Source organism: Ursus maritimus, unplaced genomic scaffold (assembly GCF_017311325.1).
Source record: "Ursus maritimus isolate PB19 unplaced genomic scaffold, ASM1731132v1 scaffold_32, whole genome shotgun sequence".
Classification (NCBI taxonomy): Eukaryota; Metazoa; Chordata; class Mammalia; order Carnivora; family Ursidae; genus Ursus; species Ursus maritimus.
The window spans coordinates 25,312,232-25,333,379 of NW_024425786.1; the positions used below are offsets into that span (position 1 = coordinate 25,312,232).

A 21,148-nucleotide genomic window follows, 5' to 3' on the forward strand; every position below is an offset into this window, starting at 1 on the left:
GTATCTTGCTTTAATAGTAGCTTATGTGTTCCCTCCTCTGTCCCACCACTGGAGTGCAGACTCCTTGCAAGGGCTCAGATCTGACGCGTTTGTTCCCCAAGTGCAGGGCTAGGCTCTGCCACCTACCAGACCTGCCAACCAAATGCTTGGGGGATGGCTTCTACTCCCCTTTCTGTGGGGATTGGCATTAGCAGTCATCACCAATGCGAAATCTGACAGAAGTGCACAGACGGCTGATGATGGTGGTGGTATCTCCTGGACTCAGAGTTTGCTGTTCTCTTAATGCTGGTTCCCGGTGAGATTCAGGTCACCCTCATTTGTATCCTCCTCAGGCCACCAGTGGTGTGTGTCTGTCCCTAGCCCCCTGCATAGTCACTCAGCATTATGACACCCAAGTATGGCAGCTTGGGAAGCTCCAAAAGTCTATGGGGTCTTCTAAAGGGCTACACAAGCCAGGTACAAATTGCAGATGAAACTAACGTATGTGCCTGGTGCTGTGTGGCCTGCGCCTCAAGTGATTTATCCCAGATAATCCTCAGAACAATCCAGGAGGTCCACTGGCCAAAGGCAGCTGAGGCTCAGACCAGTTGAATAATATACCCAAAGAGAGGAGGCTAGTTCGGGACACAATCAGGATTTGAACCCAGGGCTTGCTGGCTCCACACCCGGACCCCATGTCTGACTCCAGAGTGAGTGTACCAGCCCCTCAGCGGCAGTTACCTTCGTAAGAAGCCTTGAATCCCAGGGAGCTGCCGCTGCCATCGGTTTGGAAGAGGAGCCACATTTGGTGGTTGGTGCTGACAATGAGATCTGGGACCGACGTACCTGTCAGGCTGTCAGGAAAGCGAGATTTAGAGATGTGCCCCCCCCACAGAATGACTAGGAGCCCTACCCTGTCAGGCAAATTCGGGCCCCACAGTGTTTAACACTGGAGCCCAGTGGCATGTGCTCCAGCAGCTGGGAGACTCACCACCTCTCCCCTCCGGCCACAGGTAGGGCTTGCATTTACCCATGACCCCCCTAGCCCACAGCCCTGGGCTTGAGAGGGAGACCTGTGTCTTTGCTTTCTCAGGGGCTGGAGTTAGCTGTAGCCAGATCTACTGAAGGGGGGGTCTACACTCCTGCCACCTTTGATCTCTCGTGTCAACTACTGCAGAAACTCGTTTCCCCAGTTGGAGCCCAGCCATTCCTTTTAATGAGACCTCTCTTTCCATTCCATCCGGAAATACCTGCTTCTACATATGAAGCAAGGCTGGAAGTGCAGCTGTCACACTCCAGGACCACGTTCTTTCTGACGAACAGAGTTTAAGCATGGGGAGGATTCAACTCACATTTACCAAACACCTATTCAAGCCAGACAGTTTTCCATCCATTATCTTATCTAATGACCCCAGGAGCCCAGTGAGGTAGGGGCTGTGTTCTCCCCACTATATAGATGAGAAGACAAGGGTGCAAAATGGGCAGTGGCTTTCCCAAGGTCGGCCTGATAGAGAGCAGCAGAGCCAGAGTCCACTGCAGAGAGGCTGGGCTTTCCAGAAGGAACCTGGCTTCCTCTTGCTGCTGAGACCAGACAAAGCACCGGCATACAAGGGGGGGGGGGAGGTGGTAGCTGGTGTGATTGGATTAATGGGTCTTAATCTCTGCTCCACTCTGGGGTCTCAGAGCTTGGGGTGGGGCACTGCGTTGGCTGTATGAGATGATGAGCACAGTGCAAGTGCTGTGGGGGTGGGGGTGGAACAGACGCCTGGGGTGCATCAGCCTGGCCCGTGTGACATTGCCGGGCTAGGGTGCTGGCATTCCGTAGTGATTAAGGATTGAGGCCAAGCCAGGGCTGGCTCCTGACTCTAGCGTGGCAGAGTCCGTTTGACCCAATTATGACAACAAAGAGTCCAACCATTCTGCATGTGTTTCCCTGAAGTTTGAGATGGATGCTGGCCTACAGAGATCTGAGGGTGGTGGGAGAGCCCCTGGGCTGTTATAGAACTTGAGAGCTCAGTCAGAACTTACAGAGACCGGGGTGTAAGCCCTGGACCTGCCATTCATTTGCTGTGGGGCCCTGGGCAAGTGGCCGAGCCATTCTGGGATTTTTCATTTCGTGTTAAATGAGGGGATTGGGTTATAAGAATCTTTCTGAATCTGCTGTTCTAAGGTTCTCTCTCCGACAGAGCACACTGGGATTTTGTCCTGGGACGAGACAGAACCTGGATCCTAGCCTTCTGAGCACACCAAGCGGAGGCACCATACAGGACAGGTGAGTGATGGGGATGAACCAAGGAGGAAGGGAGTACGATGGCTAATTTTATATATGATGGCTAATTTTATGTGTCAATTTGGGCCACCCAAATATCCAGATATCTGGCCAAACATCATTCTGACTGTTTCTGTGAAGATGCCTTTGGATGACTTTAACATTTAAACTGGCAGACTGAATAAAGCAGACTGCCCTTCCCCATATGGATGGACCTCATCTAATCAGCTGAAGGCCCGCTTTGAACAAAAAGGCTAACCCTCTCCCAAGTAAAAGAGAATTCTTCCTGCCTGCCTGACGTCCATCTGGGACACTGCTTCCCCCCCCCCCCCCCCCCGCCTTGGACTTGAATGGCAACTTCAGCCCTTCCCGGGTCTAGAGCCTGCTGGCCTTTGCATTAAAACTACACCATCAGCTCTCCTGGGTCCCAGCTTGCCGGCTCACCCTGCAGATCCTGGGGCTTGTCAGTCTCCATTATCACGTGAACCAATTCCTTATAAAAAAATCCCTGGCTCTCTGTATATCCTATTGGTTCTGTTTCTCTGGAGAACTCTGATTAATACAGTGAAATAGGCTGGGGGGAGGATGCCCTTCAGGCTCACGTCCCATTCCTTTCTCCTAAGAGATTCCAAGTCCCAGCCATGTTACCTGATTCTGAGGGTAACGTCGTGAGTCATTTAACTGCCCTGACAGGATCTTCTCTGGCAGGTGTGGGGAAGGTGTGGGAAGTGCCCGGAACAGAACAGCCCCTGCACAAGGCAGCTAGGACTGAAGAGCCATTTCTCCTTCAGCGTGAAAACCAGAGGACATTGGCCTGGGCCTAGCCTGGTGGGAAGGGGTATGACACGGGATGCTGTCCTGGACTGAAATCAAAAGGCATGAACTCAACTGCTGGTTCTGCCACCAACCAGCTTTGCAACCCTTGGGCCTCAGTGTCCCCACCTATTAAGCAGGGATAATGACACAGTTACATGAGATATCTGATGTGAAAGTTCCCTTTCCAGTACCTGGGCATACAGTGCATGCTCGGTGTACAGGAAACCTTCCCCATCTGGGCAAGGGAGATAGGCCACATGCACTGAATGGGAGTGTTCTCCTGCATTTATGTCAGACTAATGGTGGCGGGCAAAGGAAGAGTTAATGGCCTCCCCGACCCAAGATCCAACAGAACGGAATCCCAGGACAGCACAGCATTATCCTCTTCCTTGACCAGACCATGTACCACTAGCCTTTTTTGGCTCAGGAATTGTGGCCACTATGTGTATGGGGGTCCCAAATTCCTGAAACCGTTCATTTCCCAGGTAGTTATGAGCATGCCGGGAGGTTAGCAACACACTTCCACCATCTCTGAAGTCGGACTGCCATGGATGGACAATGGCCTTGAGGATGGACATGGCCTTGAGGTAGAAGCAGGGGCTGCACAGAAGCAGACCGCCACATGGAATGCTCCAGGCATACACACAGAACCTCAATTCCCCCTCCTCCATGAGAAATTGTTCCTTCTACACACTTTTCCTGGCAGTTCCTAGAGAGAATATGGCCAGTGCTCTGTTTCCTTCGGTCAGAGTAGAGGGGCTGGTCCCCTGTACTTGATGCGGTGTGGCCCTGGGGACCAGACAGGACGTGGGGCACCATCCCACCACCCCCAGGCCAGGGCCATGTGCTCCCCGCCCTCCGGACTACAGCCCCATGTCACTTACACGTAGAGAACGGTTTTCTGGTCCCCGTCCTGCCCACCGTCCCCGACCGTCAGGGTGTCGTAGCCCCTCTCCAAGTCAAAGTCCTCAAAGGCCAGCTTGATCACCTGGGGAGGGAGCACAGGGTTAGGGAGCAGGCAGGGGCTGCCGGGAGACACTCGGACAGCTGTGAGAAGTTCCCTCCTTAGGTCCCGATGCCCAGAGTCCCTGGGACACCGCCCCACACAGCCCCTGGTCCAAATGGAGCATTTCCACGCCACCTTTTGGAGTGTGAGCTATTTCTCTCCAGGCCTTACAGTCCCTGGGGTCTCCTGATGTTTTCCAGAGATGTTCACGGCACATCTGGCCCATTCTGGGGGCTGCTATGGCAACACCAGGCACATCTGGCTGGCTGTGAGAAGATTAGCTTCTCTCTTCATGCTTTAATGCACAGAAGTCCCCCTGGACTTGGTGGCACATGTGGAATCTCAGCCATCTTGCCTGCCCCCAGGGACCTGCAGAAGTTTCTCTTAGCCTCTCCTCTGCCTGCTTTTCTCCACCCTCTTTTGTTTATTCGTTGAATGAATGAATGTTCCAGGAAGGAGGTTTCAACAAGATTCTCTCTCAATTTGTTTCAGTCCTGCCTTCCTCAATATTTACTAAGCACACACCATGTGCCAGGTCTCAACAGTGAGCACGGCCCCTGCCCTTGGTGAGTAGGGGAGACAGAACCTACGCCAAGAACCACCAAGCCCATGCCGGTGGCAGGTGTTCCAGGGAGGCTGTAGGCGTACAGAATGGCCTGGGACTCACGGAGCCTGTGGTGGGGGCAGGAGGAGGTCTGTCCCTGAGGGTGCTGTCGGGCCACAGGGGAATGCTGGGGGAGGGGAGGCATCCTGAGGAGTCAGATGCACAGGGCCTGAGTTTCAGCAGAGACGGGACATTCCAGAACAAGTATTCACTGTCAATGGAAGGTCTGCCAAGTGAGCATACCTGCTGGCTGTTTCACTCTGGGGCACAATGTGGCTGGGTCTTCTGTGCAAGAAGGGGACTAAGGAAGGTCCAGAACTTGAACAATTCGCCTGGAGCTAAGTCCAAAGGGTCTTAAAATCTCCCCTGGCCCAAAGAGCTGGGGTTTATCCTGGGTGGGGGGGTAGAAAAGTTTTAAACAGCGGGTGACAGGGGTACACAGGTGTTTGAGAAAAACGTCAGTCTGGCTGCTCATGTGGAAACAGATGTGGCAGAAGTGAGGCCAGAGGTGATGGGGAAGGTTCCTGTCTAGGTAAGTGATGGAGGAGGGTGGTGGGGGTGGAGAAGAGACAGGTCCTAGCGGTATTCAGAGCTTTGTGACTGCATGGGTGTGGGGACCAAGGGAGGGGAAGGGATTCAGGATGACCCACACGTGGGTCCCTGGACGGGTGGGAGGTGGTACCATGCACAAGGATGGGGCACAGGGTGGCACCACTCCTAATCGCTAATCTGGGCCTCTTTTTGTCTGTTTCATTTTTTTTTTAAGTTTTTGTTTAAATTCTAGTTAGTTAACATACAGTGTAATATTAGTTTCAGGGGTACAATTCACCATACCCAGTGCTCACCACAGCAAGTGCGCTCCTCAATCCCACCTCCTATTTCCCCCCTCCTCTCTGGTAACCATCCGATTGTTCTCTAGAGTTGAGTCTGTTTCTTGGTTTGTCTCTTTCTTTTTTCCCCCTATGATCATTTGTTTTGTTTCTTAAATTCCATGTGTGAGTGAAATGATAGGATATTACTCTTTCTCTGACTGACTTGTTTTGCTCAGTAGTATACTCTCTAGATCCATCCATGTCCTTGCAAATGGCAAAATCTCATTCTTTTTCAGGGGTGAGTAATATTCCATTGTAGATATCCACTGCATCTTCTCTATCCATTCATCTGCGGTTCCGATGTGACGAAGATCTTCCATCTCCCAGCGGGGAGGCTGGAGGTGTTCCTCTGTGTTCTATGCTACGACCCAAGGAGTACAGAATTCCCATGGGAGGTTTTTCCTTGTTGTGTAGGTCTCCTCTGTGCGAACCCACACACTGCTAGCGTGCTGGCACAGCCTCACCCCCGGTGCCCTCAGAAACCACCTGCGGCCACACTGATTCATCAGCCTGGCTGCCATGTCTGAGGGCTCTGCCGCACCGGGCATGGCGTTCTCAGAGAGCAGCATCTCTGTATAAGAACACCCGTGAGCACAGAACAGGACAGCGGAGGAGAGGAGTGCCACTGGCTGGAAGAAAGGTTAAAGGAGGCTTCTCAGAGGAAATGAAGCCGGAGCTGAGCTTGGGAGATGAACCCAAGTTCGCTAAGTGGAAAAGGAAAGGAAAGCCGTCGGGCAGAGGGAGGAGCAGGTAAACAGGGAAAGTGTGGGCTGTGTGACTCGTCCAGAGACTCCTAATGGATCTGCAGTGGATGAAGGCAGAGGGGAGTGGAGGCTGGTGCTGGGAGGAAGTGGGAGGAGCAGAGTAGGAAAGGCTGTCTGTCATGCTGTCTGTCACGGTTTGGGCTTTGTCCTGAAGACAAGGGGAAGTGATAGAAGAGTTGTGAGCAAAGGAGTGAGGTGCAATTTTTGTTTTCAGAGCAACAGCACTGAGGGATGGTGGGACACCAGGAGAGTGATCTCTGGGCTGCAGCAGTCACGTGGGGGAGTGGGGAGGGGAGCCTGCAGCAGGCAGTGGCTGGGGTGCTTTAGGAAGGAGGGATGGCATGGAACGGTCAGCAGTGAGTGCGGATGCCTTCGCCCCCTTGGTTGTCCCATTGCCAGGAGAGCTCACCCCTCACGCTCCTTGATGGCCAACAGCATCATCACGGGACCTTCTGCTCGTGCCAGAATCTCCTTCCCCTCTCACCCTTCCTGGTCCTGTCCTACAGAAGGACGTCACCATTTCCCAGCCAGATGCACATGGAGGGGCCTGGGGCATCTGCTCCCTGTGACCCTCCCCATTGCATAGCCTGTGTGGCTCCCTGGGCTCCCAGGCTTCCCCTTATACTGGCCCGTTCACGACTCTGGTTTGCACAGACCCCTCCTTTCCTGCTGGCTCCGCTAGCAACGCCTCCTCCCTGAGCTCATCTTCTCCAGGGGCTCCAATACCCTTCCTCACCTCTGGGTCTGCACTTACCTGCTGCACTGGCATTGGTCTGTTTACCTGCTCCTCCACTACACCAGGAACTTCGCGGGGGTGGGGCAGGGGTAGGGGCCAGGTCTCCCTGCCTCTGGTGCCACTGACTGTCACTGCACCAGACACAGGCCAGGGGCTCAGACAGTGCTGAACCAGAGAACGTTTTCCAAACCCTTCCCGGCTCCCCAGCACGGACCAATGACTACGCTCTTGGTCTCCTGCTGGAGTTACCATCTAGAACAAAGGCTGGCAAACCATTTCTGTAAAGGGCCAGAGAGTAACTGTTTTGCCCCCTGCAGACCATAGGATGTCTGTTGCAACTACCCACCTCTGCTGCTGTAGCACGAACGCAGCCACAGGCAGCATGCATACAAATGTGCCAGTAAAACCTGACCTACAAAATCAGGCAATGACCTGGTTTGGGCCCACATGGGCGAGTCTGCAGACCCCAGGTCGAGGAGATTCTTTGAGACACTTATTCACAGTTTTCGATCATCTTCTCTTACGAGATTTCTTCATGCAAGCATGGACCCCCTACCATGCGCTCAATGCTGTTCGGAGCCTTTAGGACAATCAGTTCGGGGAAACTCACAACAACAGCTACTATGAATACCTCCATTTTACGAATGGAAAAGCCCAGGCACAGAGATGTTAGGGAACTTGCCTAAGATCGCACAACTGAGTGGTAGAACTGGGACTCGTCAGGCAGCTGGAGGCCAGGCTCTTTGCCACTCACTGCCTCACAACAGCCCCAGCGAGGTCTCGGGTCCACTGGGTAGGGACCATGACTTACCCTTCCCAACCTTCCCTAAGCTCTTTTGCTGAATCCTAGCAGCTGGGCAAGCACTTGCTGCGTGTAAAATACTGCAAGGCCGCGGTGCCTTCTGCAGGAGGAGGGACCTGGCCTCTGCTGGAGTGATGGCCCTGGATGCACACTCTTGCCACCATCACCCCCTTCCAGCCAGCCTCGGGGCAGAGGACACTAGCTCACCAAGCCACCTCCCAAAGAGGGAGTGGAGGATTATTATGTCTATAATGGGAAAATATTGCTTTGAAGGCCAGAACCCAGAGCCATAAAATGATTCACATCACTGGTTAGAGCAGCCATTGATGTGAACTGCATTTCAGAGCATCTGACCCTAATGCAGGAGCTAATTACACCAAGTAGACTGTACAACAGACATAACATTGCAGTGCTGGGACAGCCCCCCAGTGCACAATGTACTGATGCTTTCATTTTTTTTTCTCTTCTCTTTGGCCTTTGTTTAAAGACACGATCCTATAATGACTCATTAACTAACATGCAGATCAATCAAACTTGCAAAGTGTCTTTCTGAGGCAGGAGAGTGGCAGCACATGAAACAGGCGTGATCAAAGAGGCATTTTTGTGTACGGCTCAGACACCCAATTTACACCCATCAAATAAAGGGATAAACGAACCCATCATCTAGGACGTAATTACTGAGGACCTGCCATGTGCCAAGCACCGAGCTAGCTGCTTCCCAGAAGTTATCTCACTTGCCTGACAATTTGGAGCAGAATCCCAAAGCTGAGAGCACGGGGCAGACGGTGAATGCTGGGGATCACAAAGAAGGGGGAAATGAGAGGGGGGTACATGGAGGGGGTACATGGAGGAGGTGCATTGGGCCTCACAGGATGGAGAACAGTGTGGGCTGTGTCCAGGAGATGCTGTGAGCGTTGACCTGGGAGCGAAGAGCAGGGCAGGCAGCCAGGGCAGGGGAGGGGTGGGAGGTGGGGGGTGGGGGGAAAGAGCAGCCTGGCTGAGTCTGCAGTTGGCTTTTACCTGGCAGGCCAGAGCGGGTGGTCTGGACTTGATGGTGAAGACGAGGGGAAGCTATAACTCAGCATGAAGGCAGGGATGGAGGCAGGGAGACCTGCCAGGAGGCTGGTCCAGGGCTCAGGAGTGGCAGCAGGGCCTCGAGGCCCTGTGTTTGCTGCAGAGGGCAGTAGGGGGCAGGGGTCTGCAGACTATAACCTCAGCATACAGCTGCCTTCCTGGAACAGTGGCGGATGGGAGTGAGACCATGGGGGGTGCCCACCCTGGGTCCTGGAGGACAGTCCTTGCTTCCTGAACACTGCCCAGGCTCACCCAAAGGACAGAGATCCCAGGCCTGCCAGCCTGTGCCCGATGCCTTGGGGAGGCCGCAGAGGATCTGGCGCTCACAGGAAGTGTTTTTGGAAGCTGGAGTCCAAGAAACTTAACCTGAGACAGTTTTGTCCAATGACTAAATTTCTGTAAGAGCCTCCTTTCTGGGCTCCTTGCCTCTGCTGCCATCCTTCACTCTGTATCCAAACTCTGAGCCCCAGGATCCCTTAGAGCAGGGGTTGGAGAACCATAGCCCTTGGGCCAAATCTGGCCTGTGGACTGTTTTTATATGGCCCTTTGAATTAAGAAGTGTTCTTATATATTTAAAGGTTTAAAAAAAAATAAAGCACTACAAAGAATATGCAACAAAAACTTCATATGGTCGTCAAAACCCAAAATATTTATTATCTGGCTCTTTACAGAAAAAGTTTGCTGACCTCTGGCATAGAGCGAGGTTTTGCAAATTGGGTTCTCAGGCACCTGAGGGTTCCACAAAGGTACTTGTGCAGCCATCAACCAAGGCAGAGCAGGAGCCAGAGTGAGCGGAGCCCTGGATCAACCAAAGAAGTTCCTTTTGATCTAGTTCATGTTTTGGGATTCTGTGACAGACATGGACAGTGGTTTACTCAATGTCTCTCCCTCTGTTTACCCATATTTAACAAAACTCTGAGTTTGGAGTGTGGCAATGTACTTAGCTAACCTCAGGGCTAAGGACAGCTAAGTAACAGTGTTCTGGGCAATAAGACACAAGCTGAGGAGCCCTCAAGGCATTTCCCCACCTTTCTCCTTGCTTTCCTGGAATGCAGATGTGAGGACTAAGCTAGAGCAGCCTTCCTGTGATCATGAGGACAAGCGCCACACACAGAGAATGGCAGAGGGAAAACTAGAAGGTGCTGGAGACACTGAAGGAACTCTTAAACCAGCCCTGAACTCTTCACCTCTGGACCTTTGGTATACGGAGAAATAAACTATGTTTTGTTTTAGCTACTGTGGAGGGATTTTCTATAGTTCACAGTCAATCACAACCTAATAGCTATAGGTTCTGAAGAAAGGCTTTCTATCACCATAGAAAAGTTTGCCAACTCTTGACCCTCAGGATAGAGCTTAGCATCTTGGCAAGAACATCCAAGGCTGAAATGGCCTGCCCTGCTCTTTCCTAGCTAGTCAGAGCTCCCTTCCACAATCCTCTGTGCTGGGCCCACTTCCCCTATTCTTCCTCAGAGCACTTCTCTGAGCCCATGAGGGCTGACCTTGGCTCACCCAGCCTCAGCTTATGAATTCTGCTGTCAGTTTGACCATTAGCTCCATGAAAGGAGGGGAACTCCCTTTTCCTGGGCATAGCCTGCACAGTCATTCCTGGACGGGTCTTGCTGAGGCCCAGGGCAGGACTGGACAAGTGGGCTCTTGGGGTGGGGAGGAGGGGAAGCCAGTGGGAAGGCTAACCTTAACCCCAGGAGTTCAAGCAGACTGGCCTCCAGAACCCTGGAGGAGGCTTTGGAGGAAGCTGGGAAAGAGAGCCCAGGGGCAGAAACTGAAAATTTGCAGACATTCTGGACTTTGGTCACTACCTCAGGTTGAATTTTGGAGGCTCTGAGAGTAGCGAACCCATTCATCCATTCATTGGCTCTTTCACTCACTGATCGATGAATTCATTTATTCACTTAGTCATTCAACAGTTAAAATGCACTTGCCACGTGCTGGGCTTTGGAGAGGCAACAGCAGGCAAGCTAAACATGGCCACTGCCCTGAGAGACCCCAGAGTCTAGAAGAGGAGATGCATGAGTTTATGAAAAACACCATACAATATGACAGGTGCTGGAATCAGGGAAGCGAGGGGATGGGGCAAGTATGAGGACCACAGAAAGTCCTGGCTAGCCCAGGGCCAAGGCTTGCCTTCAAAAACAGAGGAGGTGGTGTGGGGAGAGAGGAATGCCAAGAGGTAATGTGAGGTGAGGACAACTGTAAGAAGAACAGAATCAGGTTTAGGGGTCACGAGGAACGGGCCTGGGGGCACTTAGAGGGAAGCACTCCGGTGGCCAGCCAGCATCTCACATGGGCCCAGCACAGACAGGGCGTGAGTCAATGTTTGCTGAATGAGTAAGTGAGTGAGCAAATGGGCCACCAGCTGTGCTCCTGACATTTGCACTCGTAAGCCATCATCTGCCTGGAGAGCGATTCCCAATTCTTCAGGTGCACAAAGGGAAGAGTGACATGGTAATCCCTGAGGAGGGAATAATCAAAACCCTGTTATCTTTGGCTTTGAAGTTCATGAAATGCGCTTTCCTTTCTCTCCTGTCCATGCCCCCTTCCCCCATCTGCCTTGCTTGTACTTCTTCTCTTGTAAAGGTGGATTGACTCTCCTGCTCAAACCCAGTGAGGTTCACATACAAATCGGATCACAGGTCTCAAGTTCACACTGAGGAGCTGCGAAAGAAAGGCAGATGTGTGCAGGCAGGGCACACGGACGTGGGGCTGGGCTTCAGTTCTGACCACAGAAATTCCATCAGCGTGTCTTCTGGGAGGCCCAGCTGAGAAGTCCCGTCAGGAGGAGGCCCCAGGGCCCCACGGGGGCAGGGCTGTATCTGAGGAGCTACCTGACACGGGGACAGGTCTCCTCCGTCAATCATTAACGTAATCAAACATCTTCCGAGCTCCTCCTTCACCAAGCACCGTCCCTGCTTTCGAGGTGCTCATGGGCTGTGGGGGAAGGAGATTCTAAACCCAGCGCGACATGATATGCACACAGACAAAAGGGGCTGATGGAATGCTGTAGGAACGGAGGAAGAACCAAGACCTGGTGGAGATAGGTGGGCTTCTCAGAAGACGGGGTATATGGACAGCGTGTCAAAGGGGGACAGACACTTGCCTGGAGGGGAAGGGGAGGCATACTAGGGCTGGATGTATCCAAACAGAGGGCTGAAAGGGCCGCATGTGTCTATGAACCAGGAGTTCAGCGTGGCTGAAGCCAGGGCTGCCTGAGTGTGTGTGTGTGTGTCGGGGGGGGGGGTGCTGTGTGCTTTGTTATGAGGCCAGGGGGTTGTTGTTCAGCACACCAGGGCACCCTCTAAAGGTACAGATTCCCAGCACCCATTTCAGATCCACAGAATCCTATCTTGGAGGAAAGAGCTCTGAAATTTGTGTCTTAAGTTCTCTCCAGGTATTTCTGACAATTAACCAAATTTGGGAAATAGTATTGTGAGCAGAATGACTATAAGGACTAAGATAGACCAAATGGCCAAGGTGGGGCTCACATTTCTCAAGGACATCTCAATCAAAGGGAGAATGTGGAGCCATTTGGAATAGGCCAGCATCACTTGCTCTGAGCCTTCTCTCTTCTCCCCGAATCTGCCAAGCTGCCAGGAGGACGGCCCAGGTGTTTTTAATTGTTTTATTCTTAGTTTACTGAGTAGAGACATACCCCTCACCTGCCTCCCCAATAAGACTGTAAGTTCTTGTCCCCACAGTGCAGAGCTGCACAGTCCATAAGTACTCAGTCCATGCTGGTATGTTGACATATTCTTGGCCATTTCCACACCAGAGCATTTCACTTCTCTTTGGACCTTCTTGCTGTCCTTGGGGGGCTCTAGTTACTGGAACATTCACAGCTCCCTCTCGATCTCAGCCCACAGAGGTTCTACAAGGGGGATGGAATTCCAGCAAGAGTCCTCATGTCCACAGATACCCAGGTGCCTGGGATGAATAATCATCTCAGGATCATAAGGAGGGGCAGACATGCGTCCTGCCCTGTGCGCGTCCCGGCAAAGCCCAGCCTCTCCTCCCGATACTGTCCTTCTGCACCTGTTCTGTGCAAGAGAGCCCCTGCCTTCTCAGTCCCAGGTGTCTCTCACTTACTTCAGGTCCTTCTACATCTTCACTCTCTTCCTCCTCGCATGCTCCGCCCTCAGCCTGCAAACACACTCCAGTTTCCAACATCCTGAACAAATGATATAAGTGGCCCCAAACTTTCTGTCCACCCCGCCTCCCTTTCCTGCTCTTTCTCCTTCCTTCACGTCACCTTGAAACTTGTCAGAAGGGCTGTCTGGGCTCCTTGCTCCTAGCACTTCCCCTCCCATCCATTCTCTCCCCACCCCGCGGCTGTTTCTACCCCCAAAGCTTCACTGAAAGATCCTCTTCCAAGGCCAAAGCCAACAGTCTCTTTTCAGTCCTTTCCCCAGCAAGACCTGTTCATCACCACCATTGTTAGACGTATCCTGGTTGGAAACTCTCTCCTTTTGGGGCGATTCTCCTCCTACCTTACGCTGTTCTTCCTCTGTGTCTTGCACTGGATTTCCTTTATCTATAAGGACGGTGTTTCCAGATCCATTCGGAATCTTCCTATTCTCTTTGCTCTCTCCAGGAAGAGTTGTCTATTCCTTAGGCTTCTATTCTCCCCCAAGTACTGAGGAGATAACACTCAACTTCTCTCTTGAACCCATTTACCCAGTTTCCAACTGGGTAATACCCAAATGTCACTGCACGAAACACAGGCACCTCAAATGCACCATGTTTTCCCTGTAAAGCATGTTCCTCCCCTTCCATTTCCTTTTAAAGCCTCCCATTGGTCCAAGTCGGAAAGTATTATGTCATCGTTCACTTGTTCACTGAATCCATGTTTGCCATGTGCCCACTATGTGCCGGGCGCTGTGCTGGTCACCTGGGATACAGTGTTGAATAAGACTCTCCTTTTACCCCCATCCTCACATTCAGTCAGCCACCAAGTCCCATTCCATTCCCTACATTTCTCTTAAATCTGTCTCCCCCTCCATGTCTCCAAAGCCTTGGTGGATGTCCCCATTTTTCTTACTTGGGTAACTGCTTCTGCCTCCTAACTTGTCTTGCTCCCTCCAGGATCCCTCTCTAATCCTCTCCATTGCTGCCAGAGTCATCTTCCAAAAACTCAGACCTTCCTGCTATTGATCTGGTTTGGAAGAAAGGATGACCCTCATCCTTTCGAAGGCTGATCTCAGGGCTGTCAGTCCCACACCCTCCCATCTACCCTGGGACCTTGTTCCATCCAGCAGCATAGCCCAGCTGCTGAGAGCATGCGCAGTGGAACCACAAAGACCAGGTTTAAATCCTGGTGCTGCCACTTCCTGGCTATGCACTATGACTAAGTTTCCTACCCATTAACCTATCCACGATTCAGTTTCCTCATCCATCACCTGGGTCTTTCACCACCTAAATGTACTAAGAAGAGAATGAAACAAAAGCATTTATACAGAAGGCTTAGCTCAGTGCTTGGCATATGATATGTATATAATAAGACATAACTATTGTTGTTACTACAACAGTCTAACATTTCTGCCCTTAAAAATCTGCCTCAGGACAAAACCCAAGCCTCTTTGTCGGACATGTAGGTTCAGTATGATCTGGATCCTGTGACCTTTCCAACTTCATCTTGATCCAGACATGTTGAATTCCTTTCAGTTCTGAGAGGTTGTTCCAAGCCTCAGTGTCTTTGCACATGCATCCACTCTGAGATATGGATTTCCAAGCCTACTCATCCTTGCAGACCCTGCTCAAATGTGAAAACTTCCCTGACCTTCCAGTGAGTGGCTCCTTCCAACATTTTCCAAGATAGCAAACTGGACACCCCTCCAACGGCATTCACCCACACTCTAGGTTTTTATTTACGTGCCTGTCGTCTCTCCTGTGTACATACATGTTCCGCAAGGGCAGAGTCATATCTACAGTTAGTGAATGAATGAGTGCTCATCTCATAAGACATGTTATGAACTTGGAGAGACTGGGCTTTTCACTGAGGGGGGCATTCCAAGGGCGACTGGACAGGCAGTCCTCGGACACACCTGCATCCCGCCCGTGGCCAGTGAACAGGGTTAGAAACACATTATGCATCTTCCCTGATGTTTGCAGGAAGGCAGCTCTGGTTTCTCAGTCTTGGATTTCCGGGTGCCACACTTACACCCTTCTTTCTGCACGCAATGCTCCCTGGCTCTCTTCCAGTGTGGTGTTGGTAAGGACTCCCTTCAGCCTCTCTGGGCTCCTCAGCACTGCCTGAAGCTCCTAGAGAACCCCTGGAGATGACAGGAACACCCTTTTCACAGCTTGACTCTGAGGGAGTACCCTTCAGAGGGGCGGGCTTCAGGAAGCCAGGCTGGCGTGACCTCCTGCAGGACACGTGAGGGAGTGACTGATATGGAGTCCTAGCCCTTCTGCAGGGTGGGGGAAGCTGAATCAAACTGTTTCTCAGAAACTTCTCAGGCCTTATCTACACTTTCCCCTGTACCTCGCCTTCAGGTTCAAAAGAAACCTGAGATAAGCGTCTTTAACAACACTCAAGAAAGAGCCTTCTCGTCAACAACTTAATAACCTTGTGGTAGTAAGTCCTTCGGGTCCAGTCTCCATCCCCAGGTGGCTGAAACATCCTTCCCTATTGACTAGATTCATCATCAAATGGTCTGATGAAACGTGACTCTTTCTTTGTAAAATGCCCTGCAGAGGAAATCTGTTTCCATTGTCCCCAGCACTGTGGTCCTAAGCACCCTCACCAAACAATTCTAAAATGTTGAGTACAATTTAAAAAGAAAAATAGTAAATGCTATGAACTGACTTATATCTCCCCCATATTTCATATGTTAAAGCCTTAACCCTCAGTGTGATAGAATTTGGAGAGAGGGCCTGAGGTCATAAGGGTAGGGCCCTAATCCAGTGGTATTGGTGTCCTTATAAGAGGAGCAGAAGACACCGAAGAGTTTCTCTCTCCGCATGCATACAGAGGAAAGGCCATGCGAGGAGGAGGCCATCTACAAGCTAGGAAAAGGCCTCACCAGAAACTGAATTTGTTGGCACCTTGATTGTGAACATCTAGCTTCCAGAACAGTAGGAAAAAACATGTCCCTTGTTAAGGCCACCCAGTCTGTTTTGTTTTGTTATGGCAGCCTGGGCAGACTAATAAAGTAAGAATACTCAGAGTCCGAATCCAGTGAATGTAGGACCCGAAATGTGACTCAGATGAAGCTGGCATTGGCTCTGAGTGCATTTTTAAAAACTGGTGAAGCAGAGCTCTGGTTTTCAGGGCCTTGCGGAAAAGAGGGAACAGGAGACAAAGGTCAGGACCCACAAAAGTGGGGATTCTAGTATGACAGCCCTGAATAAAGCTAGGCTAATTAAAGCTGCATCCATAGTGTGAGGGTGAGTGAGAAGACAGACTGCCTTCCTTCTCACCTGCCACTACTGCCCTCTGCATGGATCTGGAGGCTGATGACTTATCTTAGACCTTGACACTGAGTGGACAGCAAACAGAAAACTTCCCCCGGGACTCCTTGACAATAAGTCTGACTTCACATGGGTTTGCAAGTTACTTGGGTGGGTTGAAACCTTCATACTGAGAATTTAGTATGAGAGGTTTCTGGCTGGTAATGCCCCCAGGCACTGGGCAGAAGTGAATGTAAACTCTCTCTGGAAGAAACCACCTTAAACCCAGGTCTCAAAGAAGTCTCATAGACAAAGTTTATGATTTTAACCACACAGTCAAGAATTACAGACAGTACAAGGAAGGAAACGTGGTTCTGGGGGGGCAAGAAGTGAGAAACAACAGACGACAGAGGGGCAAGAAGTGAGACACAACAGATGACAGAATCAAACTTGCAAAGACTTCAGATATTGGGATTAACAGATACAGAATATAAAATAAACATGTTTACCATACTTAAAGAATTAAGGAACACATGAGTAGGGGACAAAACCATAAAATATGATCAAGAGCTTTTTGTAAAAAACAAAATAGGATCTCATAAAATATGAATGGTGCTATTTGAAATTAAAATAAATCTTCAGTGAATGAATTCAACAGAGATTAGATGTAGATCAACTGAGAATTGGTGAAGAGAATGAAAGAAAAATATAGAAGTTAAGGAACATTGAAGATGAAATGAGAAAGATTAACCTGTCTTGTCAGGCTTTCAGAAGCAGAAAAGAGACAGAATAAAAGAGAGAAAACAGTTGAAAAGACAATGGCTAAAAATTTCCCCAAACTGATGAAAGATACAATCCACAGATTCCAGAGCTTAATGAAGTCAATCAGGATAAATGCCAAGATATCCACAACTAGACACTTGATTGTGAAACTGCAGAACAATAAAGACAAGGCAAAGACCATAAAAGCAGCTGGAAGACTATCATACAAAGGAATGACAGTAAACTTACAGCCACAATGGGAGCTAGAAGACATCGGGATAATATTTCCATGTGCAGAGAGAACATAATTATCAAACAAGAATCAAATACTTAGTGAATTGCAGTGTTCTTACAAGAACAAGGGGAGAACAGACATTTTAAGACAAACAAGAACTAAGAAAGTTTGCCATTAACAGGAAAATAAATTCTAACGCATGTACTTTGGACAGAAAGAAAGTAATGCCAAAGAGAAGGACTGATATGCAAGAAGAAATAGTGAACAAAATGGTAAATGTGTGAGTAAATCTAAATGGACATTAGTTTTATTAAACAAGAGCAATAATGACTTGTGAGTAAAAGAAAGGCAACATGAAAATACACACACCATAGAGTATGAATTGGGAAGGAGTAATTAAAGTCAGTGTTCTAAGACCTCTGATTTTCAGAGGGAACATAAAATTACTATTTACATTAGAATTTGTTAAGTATGCATATTAACGCTAGACATCTGGGGTAACCCCGAAAAATACAAATGATAGTATAATTTAAACGGTCTAACTTTTCCAGTTGAAAGACAAATGGTCAGAGGGGATTTTTAAAAATCCAGCTATACACAAGACATATATAACACATGAGGAAGTAGAAAGGTTGAAAGCAAGAGAATAAGATTTATTAAACCAAAACCAAAAAAACCAAAACCCAAAAAACAAACCAAAAACTGATGGTATAGCTGGGGGGAAAAGCTTTAAGGTCAAAAACATTACTACAGGTATAGAGAGTCATTAAATAACCACGAGAAATTATGGACTCTGGGAAATAAAACCAAGAGTTTTAGAGGGGAGGGGGATGGGAGGATGGGCTAGCCCAGTGAAGGGTATTAAGGAGGGCATGTATTGCATGGAGCACTGGGTGTTATATGCAAACAATGAATCATGGAACACTACATCAAAAGCTAATGATGTACTGTATGGTGACTAACACATCTTAATATAAATAAATAAATAAATATATAAATAAATAAATTTTTGAAAAAGCTCAATTCATCAGCAAGATATAAAATTCTCAACTTGCATGCTCTAATAACAGTCTCAAAATATAGAAAGCAAAAACTGACAGAATTCCAGGGAATATTAGTCAGACCACCATCATAGTGGGAGATTTTAATATGTCTTCTCTTGCAATTGACTGATAAAGAATGCAAAACAATGAAGATATAAAAGACATAAGCACAATTAGCAAGGCTGATGTAATGAAGATATTAGAACACAAAAACTGCAAAATACAGCTTATTTTTCAAACACACAAAGAATATATGTGAAAAATGACATTCCTGATCCTAAAAACATTCCTGATCCTAAAAGTTCCAACAAATTTCAAATGATTCAAATACAGACAATGTTCTCTGACCACAGCTTTAGAATCAGTAACAAAAAGACAGCTAGAAAAATCCTCTATCTGGAAATTAAGAAATATTTCTAAAAAACTCATGGTTGAAAGATAAAAGAATAACGGAATTGGAAAATATTCAGAACTGAAGGAAAAAAGAAATACTACCTATGAAACCTGTGGGAATATAGCCAAAATAGTCTTCAGAGGGAAATTTGTAGCCTTAGATGCTTAAATAAGATTGAAAAAAAAATGAATTAAGCATCAAAGTTAGCATGTTAAAAAAGGAGTATAAACCAAGAATATACCAAAATATAATTGAAGGAAAGAAACTGGTGAAATAAAAAATAAACACATCAAAAGAAATATTAACAAAACTAAAATTGGTTCTTTGCAAAGAATAAAATGTGTGAAACCTCTGGCAATATTGAGCAAAAAAGATACAAAATTAGAAATAAAAGAGGGAATAAAATATATATAGTAAGAGATAGTATACACAACTTTATGGCCAATAAATTTGAAAACTTACTAAAATGGACTCAAGAAAAAAATAAGATAATCTAATAGTCCTTTAGTCATTAAAAGTATTAAAACTATAGTTTGAAATCTTTCAACAAAGGAACACCAAATCTAGATAGTTCTGCTGAAAAGTTCCACCAAGTTTCTAAGGTAAAAGTTATTCCAACTTCCACTATTAACTCCATAGGATAAAAAGAGAAGATATACTTGCCAAATCATTTTATGAGGCTAACAATGTCTTGATGAAAAAAATCTGGCAAGGGTAACATGAAAAAAAAAAAAAGGTCAATCTCACTAACAAAATGGAAGCAAATTACTAAACAAAATATTAGTGAATCAAATATAGGCATTTATAACACTTAGACGCTTATTTAAGCATCTAATACTAAATTACCAAGTTGGGTTTGTCCCAGGAACAAAAGGTCCGTTTAACATTAGAAAAATCAACTAATGTAATTCACCACGCTAAGAAAATTAAGGAGCAAATCATGATTATATCAATAGATATAGAAAGGTGCTTGATAAAACTCTACATTTATTCACAATAGAGCACTTAGAGAACTAGAGTCAGAAAGGAACCATAAATTAAAAAAAAAAACTTCAGCAAACATCACACTTAATGATAAAATAAGAACATTCTATTTAACATCAAACAATGACAAGTGTGCCCACCATCATCACAATGACTGACTGTGTACTGGAGGGTCTAGCAAGAACATTAGGGCAAGAAAAAGAATAAAGAAAAGGTATAGGGATTGGAAAGGAAAAAGTAAAACCATCATTCTTTGTCCTTTCTAGAAACCCCAAATAATTTGCAGATAAATTATTACAGGAGTTACTGTATTAAAAAAATCAAAGAATAAAAATTAATTGCATCTCTAAACACTAGCAAGAACTAGAGAGAAAGTGAAATTTTAAAAGATATGATTTATAACAGTAACAATAAATACAAGATATCTAGAAGTACGTATATTAAGAAACAAACAAGATCTATAATGGAAAAAAAAAGCTACACAAGTTTACTGACAGCCCTAAGGAAATAGAGATATACCATACTCATGGATGGGAAGACTCAGTATCATAAAGATATCAGTTCTTCTCCAACTGATCTGTAGTTTTGGTATAAGTAAAATAAAGATTCTAACACGTTGTTTTGTGGATCTTGGCACGATACTTGTAAAATCTATGACAGAACAAAGAGCATTGCACCGGAAAAAACCAAATGTGAAATAAACATGTGAAGAGATGTATACAGCAGGGCAAACTACACAAACCAATGGAGACAAATCTTGGGGACACAATTTTGAGTGAAGTTGATTAAGAATATATACGACATGAAAATGTTTCTGTGAGGTCCAAACGCTGGCTTACTAAATAATGTATTTTTAAAGATATACATTTATAAGCAAACTATAACGAAAAGCAGAGGAACAAAAAGCACACAGTCAAGGTGCCTGAGGGGTAGGAAACAGAATGGGATTGGGGAGGGAGGGACATGCATCACTAAGGTAGCTGTGTTTGTTTCGTTTTTCTTAGGTTGGGAGAGGACCATGAGGTCGTTTGTTGTATTGATGTTCTTTATATCTTACTTATGTTTCACAAATATGCTTTTTAACTACTTGATATTTAATAAAAACAATTTTTAAGAATTGCCTGCAGAGAATCTACCACAACCAAGTTCTGGGTTTGAAACCTCTCGGAGACCAACTGTTCCCAAGCCAGACCTGCCCACAGGTTACTCCCCATCCTCCCCCAGAGCCTTACCTTGGCAGGGTTGAGTGCTGTGATGATCCACACACAGTGTGCATTGTTGTCATACTGAATAGGGAAATTGGGGGAGGTGATGATGCCCGAGGGGCCTCGAAGATGGGCATCACACATGCGGGCTGCAGGGAGGAGATGAAAGGCAAGCATCTTAGTTTAGACTAGATCCACT

The 21,148-nt window shown here is 47.6% G+C and overlaps 1 protein-coding gene across 1 annotated transcript in view; it reads right to left on the reverse strand.

Annotated features, from left to right (window-relative positions):
- CSMD2 (CUB and Sushi multiple domains 2) overlaps nt 1–21,148 on the reverse strand; it is a 567,391-nt gene that overhangs the window by 242,440 nt on the left and 303,803 nt on the right. The window contains exons 10-12 of the mRNA XM_040619227.1: nt 20,977–21,098; nt 3,949–4,052; nt 721–833 (exon numbers count right to left, since the gene is read on the reverse strand). Of these exons, the coding sequence (XP_040475161.1) occupies nt 721–833; nt 3,949–4,052; nt 20,977–21,098 (339 nt within the window). The remainder of the gene's footprint in view (nt 1–720; nt 834–3,948; nt 4,053–20,976; nt 21,099–21,148) is intronic.